Source organism: Ovis aries, chromosome 16 (genome assembly GCF_016772045.2).
Source record: "Ovis aries strain OAR_USU_Benz2616 breed Rambouillet chromosome 16, ARS-UI_Ramb_v3.0, whole genome shotgun sequence".
In the NCBI taxonomy this organism is placed as follows: domain Eukaryota; kingdom Metazoa; phylum Chordata; class Mammalia; order Artiodactyla; family Bovidae; genus Ovis; species Ovis aries.
The window spans coordinates 20924905-20934445 of NC_056069.1; the positions used below are offsets into that span (position 1 = coordinate 20924905).

Here is a 9541-nt window from a genome sequence, read left to right on the forward strand (position 1 = left end):
CTTGCGAAGAGTTGACTCATTGGAAAAGACTTTGATGCTGGGAGGGTCTGGGGGCAGGAGGAGAAGGGGATGACAGAGGATGAGATGGCTGGATGGCATCATTGACTCGATGGACATGAGTCTGAGTGAGCTCTGGGAGTTGGTGATGGACAGGGAAGCCTGGCGTGCTGCGATTCATGGGGTCGCAAAGAGTCAGACACGACTGAGCGACTGAAGTGAACTGAACTGAACTGAACTGAACTGATTCTGCTAAAGGGAGATAGGGAGATAAGAGTGTAGGTAGTTGAATGATACAGATATTTGTATATCATAATGTGTCATTTGTTTAAAAAAAAATGTTCACAAAGAAAACTCCAGGCTCCAATAGCTTCAGTGATAAACTCTACCAAACACTTTAAGGAATAAAATATATCGATCTTACACAACAAAATCACTCAAACAGCAAATTCCCAAACACTTCTCACTTGTTTTATAAGGTCTGCATAATTTCCATATAACCTTATAAAGGCATTAAAAGAAAACCATATATTAATATCCATTTTGAATTTAAAGACAAAAATCTACAACAAATTACAAATTGCATCCAGAGAATATATAATAACTAACTGGCTTTATCTAAAGAATGTCAGATTAACTAAAAATCAATGTAATCCAACAGAATAAAGGAGATAAACCATGTGATCATGGCAATAGATGCAGAAGAAGGATTTGACAAAATTCAGCACCCACTTGTATTGAAAAAAAATACTCTCAGCAAGCTAGGACTCAAAAGAAACTTCTGTATGAGAAGATATCTATACCACCACCAACAACAAAACAATTACAGCTAACTTCATACTTAATGGTGAAAGATGGCTTCCCCCCAAGACTGGGAATAAGATAAGAATGCCTGCTCATCACTTTTCAACACTGCACTAGTTATTCTATCCTGTGGAATAAGAAATAGTGAAAAAAAAAAAAAAAGAGGTCTTTGGAAAGAAGGAAATGCCTCTATCTGCACATCATACAATCACTCATGGAGAAATTCTTAAGGAATTTAAGGATTTTAATTGATGGTGGTAAAGAATGTGCTCATCAGTGCAGGAGATGCAACAGACTTGGGTTAGATTCCTGAGTTGGGAAGATCCCTAGGAGTAGGAAGTGGCAACCACTCCAGTATTCTTGCCCAGAAAATTTCATGGATAGTGGAGCCTGGTGGGCTATAGCCCATGGGACCACAAAGAGTCGGACATAACTGAGCAACTGAGCACTAGAAATAACAAATAAATGTAGTAAGGTCTCAGGACACAGTTTAGAGAAATGAATCAAAGAAAGTACAGAATCCAGATATAGACACCACCTAAAATTAATCACCTAAACTTCATTAAAATAAAAATTCTCATCAAAGGACACTCATAAGATATGAGTATTCAAGGCACAGACTGGCAGGAAATATTTTAATACATTTGAAGAACTAGTTTCAAAGCTATATAAATAAATATAGAAACAAACAGATTAAAAAAAAACTATATAAAGATCTCCTACAACTAAATAATAAAAAGACCATCCCGATAATGGATAAAAGGCTAAGCAGACACTACATAAAGGAAGATAGGCAAATGGTCAGTAAACATAGAAATATGCTAAACAACACAATCATCAGAAAATGCGAATAAAAATCACAGTGAGACACCATAACCACCAATTAAAGTGGCCTTAATTAAGGCCTTAAAGGCCACTGACACCAGACAGTGCTGAGGATGTGAAGCCACTAGAATGTTCGCACACTGTTGGTGAGAATATGAAATGGTACTACCATTCTAGCTAGACTTGACTGTTTCCTATAAAGTTGAACAAAGACTTATCCTTTACCTCAGCAATTCTACTTTTAAGTATCTCCCCAAGAGAAATAAAAACATATTACTATAAAAAGACCAATATGATAACATTTATAACCTTCCTTATAGTAGACCCTAACAAAATTACCTCAAAATCCATCAACAGAAGAATAGATTTTAAAAGTAAGGCAGATTGATAAACCAGTATGTGTCAATAAAACAAAATGAATTATTGACACATGCAACAACATGAATGAATTCCATACACATTATAATGAGCAAAATTAGCCAGACTTAAGAGTGCACTCTAGGGAGAGGGAGAGGGTGGGATGATTTGGGAGAATGGCATTGTAACATGTATACTATCATGTAAGAATCGAATCGCCAGTCTATGCCTGACGCAGGATACAGCATGCTTGGGGCTGGTGCACGGTGATGACCCAGAGAAATGTTATGGGGAGGGAGGCGGGAGGGGGGTTCATGTTTGGGAACGCATGTATACCTGTGGTAGATTCATGTCTATGTATGGCAAAACCAATACAGTATTGTAAAAGTAAAATAAAGTAAAAATAAAAATTAAAAAAAATAATAACAACAAAAAAAGAGTGCACTCTATATATTCCGCAATATGTTCACTTTGCATGTTTTACAGAACTATCTAGAGATCTAGAATAAACAGGACTAATTTATGGTGACCTTACTATATCAGTAGATTAACCGGAAAAAGAAAGTAATAAAAGCACTTGTTGGATTGAATGGAAATGTTCTATATCTTTATAGTGGTATGTATTATGTAGGTGTATCTACTTATTAAGATTCATCAAATTATTCACTTAATATTCATGCATTTCAATGTATAAAAGTATCTCAAAAACTATAAATAAACAAATGAGAAATGCTAAAAATTTACATAATTCCAAATAAATCTGAAATATTTCATCTTCACAGATCATAGTATGCATTGTAAAAATCTATGATCTATTAAGAGGGTTCCCCTAGAACCTCTGGAACTCATTCCGTTCAGTTCAGTTGCTCAGTCAAGTCGGACTCTGCGACCGCATGAATTGCAGCACGCCAGGCCTCCCTGTCCATCACTAACTCCCGGAGTTCACTCAGACTCACATCCATCGAGTCTGTGATGCCATCCAGCCATCTCATCCTTGGTCGTTCCCTTCTCCTCCTGCCCCCAATCCCTCCCAGCATCAGAGTCTTTTCCAATGAGTCAACTCTTCTCATGAGGTGGCCAAAGTACTGGAGTTTCAGCTTTAGCATCACTCCTTCCAAAGAAATCCCAGGGCTGATCTCCTTCAGAATGGACTGGTTGGATCTCCTTGCAGTCCAACTCATTAGTGAATGATAAATGGAGAAAACTGTTGAATGACCTTTAACCAACACAACATTTTTTTTTCAGGTGGTGCAACTGCTCATAAATTCCCAGGAAAACTCAATTTTTATCATAAAAATTTATTTCCTTCTTGGAATATGATGGTCAAGAAAGGAATCTGCAGTTCCAATATAAGCTTAGAATGGCAGGGGGAAATTGTGGTTACGCCATGTAATGAGTCCACAGCTCTTTAAACTGAAAACGGAAGATCACTCCTACACCATAGAAATTTGCTTTTAGGGCAATTTCCCTCTCTACCCTCCACTTTCCCTTACAGAAGAAAGGTGGACACTTCAGGAATTTGCTCAAATCAAGTAAGAAAGTTCTTGTTTCTCCAGTGTTAACTAGGGCTTTTCTCCATCTCTGTAAGGGATGAGGACTAAACTTCCATTTCTTACGTAAAGATAAAGGGATCATAATTGAAGTTGGATGTGGTAGAAATTCAACATAATAAAATGCAAGATTGCAAGATTGCCATGGACTTTTCACAGACAAATGAAACAATGTAGTCTTGTTTCTTTGTAAGTTTTTTGTTGTTGTTATACAGCATGGCTGTATTTAATATCTAATTTGCTTTTCACCTCAACTTCATTTTCAGCCTACACTCATACTCTTTCTTCAATCCTCCTCATTTTTAGCCAAACAACCTTTTTTGGCACACTACTCCATGCTTTGAGTAGTTGTGTTTCTTTGAAGTTTCCTAAGTAGTGAAAGGGCTCTCTGTACTTACGTGAAGAAAGCTTGTGGATGACAAAACTGAAGATGAAGCATTTAAACACAGACAACGAATTCCACTTTGGTTCTTGGAGAGTGTAAGTAAAGCCATAAGAAATTCAAACCAGGAAGACAAAGAGCTTGCCATTTTTAAAACACTGACTCTTCTCAAATATTTGATTTAGTTTATATAAGATAATTTTATAAACAGAAGAGATAATTTTCCTTTTTCTGATCCAAATGAAAATCAACCTGGCTCATTCTTTATATCACCTTTTTGTGTCTTCTTAAGGAACCCAAAATAATAGCAGAAACAACAAGGGCTTCCTAGAGATCTAGCAGAATTTTGAATTTACCGTGTTGGTCAAGTTGTTTAATCATATAAAGCTCTAGTTATCTGCCTGTAATTAAGGTAATGGTGACCTCTAGGATTGTTTTATATTTTACACACACACAGAGATCTGAATGCAAAGCACAGTGCTTGGCACAGACAAAGCGCTAGATAAACTGGAATTTGTTCAATCTGGCTCCTGAATCAAATGATAATTTGTTCATGAACGTGTTGCCCTTAAGTCATGAGCACTGCTATTCCCCATTTCATTTGGTCCTTAGGATTTATGGAGGCACTAAAGGAAAAAACACAAAATGACCATCTCCTGCATTAAAATTGTAATCCATCATTTGGAACACTTACCAATGCTATTCCTGGTTATTCAGTTGCAAAGGAAATACAGATAGCAAAGACTATTACTGCTATTATCCTGCATTTTGCATCAACTCAAAGAGCAATATTCTTCAGAAAATTTGCATATATCAAAGACAACTATACTGAAGTGAGCACCAAGCTATGTACAAAGGCACAGCAAATCCGTTTTTAAATATATTGAACAATTTTAAAGGGTTATTTGATTTAAGAAAATATAAAAAGTAAATTAGCATTTTAAATGATATGGTTCTGTCTTTAAATGGAAAAAATGTCAATTATTCATCTGATTACATTTTCATATATCAAAGTCATCTGGAATGTGGTTATGATTTACAAGTACAAGTGCTAAGACAATATCTGCCATATATATAAAGCATGTCTATAGTTTTTATTCTTATCATTATATATATTTGAAAACCTGACAGTAATTGAGAGTTGGCCACCATAACAATTTACTTAGTAAATTGAATCAATAAATGTGCTTTAACTAAATATACTACAGAAAAAAGTTTTTTATTTTTTAAATGTACATGTTATTCAAGACAGCATTTGGGCATTAAAATTTTTAAATTAAAAAAAAATCAAGTCCAATGAATAAAATACATCCCAAATATGAAAATAACTGCAGAAGCAAATTAATTTTGTTACCTGTTTTATATGAATTATTCATTAAAGTTCTGACTAAACTTTGGAATTGCAGTGCTTCCTACAAAGTTGATAAGAACTGATTTAAAATATTTCTTAGGGCACTAATTTCATATAGTTCTGTAATATTTTGATGACCCTTCTGAACAGTCTAACCAATTACTGTAAGAAAATAAAAATCAAGATGCACTGTGATCAATTTGTTAGTAATTTATTTTAACATAAAGACTTCAGTGCATACATGGGGTTAATGTTAAATACTAACAATCTACTTTTAAAGTCTACTGTCAATGTTTACTTGTAATCAAATATGATTAATGTAGCCAGTTGGCTCCTGGCAGTAACTCCAGTAATGGGAAATTATCATAAGCCAATATATCTTGATTACAACAGCCTGTACCTTTATTGTCTGTCCAGATTCTTTTCACATCAGGTCTATAATGAAAAACTAAGTCACAAAGACAGGTATTAGAAGATATACAGCAGGGCAACTGTTCTCTGGAACAAATCAAGTTTTCAGTAACTCATAAGGCAATTTGAGAGCTTTCATTAATATAATGGTTCACCAAACAGTTAAATTCTACAGATTTTTTTCACTGAACAGTCAACACATCTCTTAATATACATAACCCATGAATGAATATTGGAGTGTATTGCCATGCCCTTCTCCAGGGGATCTGCCAGACTCAGGGATCAAACCCGCATCTCTTACATCTCCTGCATTGGCAGACTAGTTCTTTACCACTAGAGCCCATACATAACCATACATAACCCATACATAAGCCCATACATAACCCACACCATAAATGAAAAGTAAATTGACGCATACGTTTAAAGCCCTTGATTTTTTTGAGGAAAAACAGTTGGAAAACTTTTAAGTTCAAATTAAAGTCAAACATTTATATTGCTGGATTTGGCAGCAGGGGTAGGTTCTCAAGAGAGACAACACGTTCCAAACGGTGTGTTCCATTCCCTCTCAATTCATTCATAAAGTGCCTTTCTGTTACGCAATGGGATCACTCTCCTTGATAATGAACACAGGCTGATGTTTAGTATTAACTGATTGCACATACAAACGAGAAAGCATCACTCATATTTACTTAAAAACAGAACTTAAGCAAGATGCTTAGGCAGAGGCACCTTTGCAGGGAGTCAAAGGAAGCAAACATAAGAACGTGACTTAAACAGGAATCGGAACGGAAAACAAATGGGCACAGTACTCAGCAAAGCTTGGAGGAAAGTCTCTGAAACGCAGAAGTAAACCAGTGTGGACAGAGATAAAGGGCTTGCATACTTCTGGGAAGAGTGAAGCCCTGAAGTGTTTGCTGATTATTACTAGAACCCTAATTGAAGAAAGGGGACTTTGGGAACCCTGACATTGGCTTCTCCTTTCTTAGAGAGCTCTTAATTAAGCGGAATTTGCTCTATACCGACTCCAGTAGACAGCTCGCAGCACCAGACCTGGTGTGTCTGCACCGTGATCACGAACCAGGCAAGACCGGAGGAACAATCAATGACAATACGAGATGGCATGCTCCTCTGACTTTTGTTTGCCCGGGTTGACGTTCTAGACACTCTCAGCCTCCTTGTGGAGCCCGGGAAAATAATGTATACTCCTATCCCTTCTCAAAACAACCCCAATCCCAGCCCCGCAGAGCGGGGTTCTGTCCCCAGGACCAAGTCTGAACCGCGTCCCGGCGGATGGCTGCCTAAGACCTTCCCTTAGATTGGGCGCATTTTGTACTTGGAGCGAGGGAGAAACCGTCTCTCTCAATTCCTCCCGAGGCCACACTTTCTATATAGACCCACCTGCATGGGAGCTTCGTGTCTCATTGTTCGCAAAGTGTCCTTTCTCCCTGGCTAACACAGTGCTGGCTCGGACGCCTGGTGAAGCGTGCACAGCCCGCGCGCTTCACGCTCCACTCTGCACTCGGGGTTCGCTAACCGGCTCCAACATCAGCACCGGAGCTGTCCCTTCCTGGCGCTGCACACGCGTACTGGCCCGGGGCCCCGCGTGCTCCTGGGAGTCGTAGTCTAGCCTAGCTGAGCTTCCCCGCAAACCGGTGAGCAGTAAACTACATTTCCCGGCAAGCCAGCATTTAAACGGGCTGCTTCTCCAGTAGGACTCGGCCGCGGAGCCTCCCTTCTCTTTTGGACTCGCTCCTGGTTGTTGGTGCTCTCAGCCTCCCGGGCTATTTCCTCGCAAGGTGCTGGCGAAAGTGACCTCAGTTCATTCATCTCAGCTAGAGATTTTTCTTTGCTACCTATCGGCTTCCGAAGCTAGATTGTGATTTTCCTGGTTAGGAAACGCACTACCTTGTGCTAATTTACAATCTAAACGAAACCTGCACTGTGTTCTGGAACTCTCCGCCCTACACCTTCCCAATCGGGAAAGTTTGTACATTTCCATAGGCAGAGTAGGATGGTTTTACAATCTCATTCAGCAAACGCGGGGGGGGGAACGACAATGAATGGTACACACATAAAGAAAGCTGTTTACTCACACAGTTGCACTGAGAAGGCGCCCACGCGCGCGAGTATACTCACACACACACTCACACACACAAAGTCCATGAAAGCAAGATTTCACGCGGAGCAGGCTGAGGAGCTCCCTTCTGCTTACCTTGCCGTACAGCTCCATTGCAACTCAAGGTTCGCAAATTCTCAGTAATCCCTCCTGCTCCAAGTGAGGTTAAGGTCTCACGCTGGAAGCCGAGCTAGACGCACTACACAATGGAAGGGGTGGGGGTGGTGCCCGGCGGAGGGAGAAACGAGGGAAGAGAGTACAGCTGATTTAGATAGACGGTTTTTCTTCCTCCTCCGAGGGGAAAGCTTGGAGTCTTCAAGTACCGGCTGCAGAGAAAGAACTGGGAGTCTTAGGAAGTGCCAGGGGAGCGATCGCACTGGGCAGCCCCTCCCCAGGCCCTCCCCCGGGCACCTTCCACCGTCATTAGTGCGCACACACAACCGCTGCCGGCCCAAGGCTGGAGAGCTGATACGGGACTGGGTTATTTACCCAAAGCAAGTCACATAAAATGAACACATTCATCACCAGAGCCCAGAAGCACCGTCACAGAACAAGATAGGAGACCTCTATTAAGCTATCCTGTCCTTTCAACAGAGAGTCATTCCTTACATTACAATCATACTCCTCCCTGGCTGGTTCAAAAATGGTTTTGAAGTCTTGGAAAATGTACTTGTATTACACTTACCTTCCCCTCAACTGACAAATATGTGTGACTATCCACATTCTCTGTACCCATCTAAAAACTCCCTTTTCCCCAAGAGTGAATGTTAATCAGTGCAGTAATGATTCTTGCCTTTCACTTTGTGGTCAAAATAATTATTGGAGGCAGAATGGACAAGGCATGAACTTGATACTGACAGAAATATGGAAGGAACAACAGCAAAAACAGCTTGAAACTTCATTGCACTGGACAAAGCAGTAGAACAGAGGTTCTTAAACGTGCTTGAAAATCTCTTGACGGTTCTAAAATTCGTATTCTCAAGGCATGCATAGAGATTCTGATTCACTAGATGTGACCAGAGGAGTCTGAGAATTGGCATTTTCAACAAACACCCTAGCGATTCTGATGCAGTGCTCCTTTGCCATTATTTGAGAAATACTGCCTTAAAATCTCTTATATGTAAGAATTGTTCAAAAGTATAAATCTCAGAACTTCATAGACGGACTCAATACTGCAATAACAATGTACAGGGAAACTACCACGTTTTAAATGTGTCATTAATTTTAGATTGTGCTTTTTGTTTTGCCTTTTAAAAAAATCTGTTTTCTGATCTTGCAATCAATGAAAATGTAGCGGGATATCACCTAGGTAAATAGTTTTTATAACTACTCAGAAAACACAGTCGAAGCACAGCTCCCCTCACAGTTGAGGTTATGTGAAGGTTAGAGCAATTTCATTTAAATTAACTAATAACAAATAAAATTAAAAGGTAAAAACCAATATCAATATATTTCTCAGTTGCTTATTAGACGTAAGCCTTCTGCAAATAGTTACTGACATTTAATGATAAGAATTTGCAGAGCCACTTAGAGTTTGTCTTTCCTCAAAAGAATTTCCTATATCTTTTGTACTATCATGATCACCTTCTGAAACTCTTAGAATTCAGGGTCTGATACTACAGAACATGTTAAAATATTACAAATGTTGAAACCTTATGGGTTTACTATTGTTTGAGTAAATCAAGAACCCCTGAAAATTGAGTTGCAAAAATTAAAGAGTTGTGAAAGTTTAGGGGGATCTCAGTTCT

The 9541-nt window shown here is 38.9% G+C and overlaps 1 protein-coding gene across 2 annotated transcripts in view; it reads right to left on the reverse strand.

Annotated features, from left to right (window-relative positions):
* RAB3C (RAB3C, member RAS oncogene family) overlaps positions 1-8135 on the reverse strand; it is a 298855-nt gene extending 290720 nt beyond the window's left edge. The window contains exon 1 of one of the 2 annotated variants that reach the window (XM_012096890.5): positions 7890-8135. In XM_012096890.5, the coding sequence (XP_011952280.1) occupies positions 7890-7907 (18 nt within the window). In that variant the 5' untranslated portion in view covers positions 7908-8135. Of the gene's footprint in view, positions 1-7075; positions 7266-7889 lie in introns of those variants that run through there. The other variant, XM_004016962.6, reaches the window with a different exon arrangement.
* Between the last annotated feature and the right edge of the window lie 1406 nt (positions 8136-9541).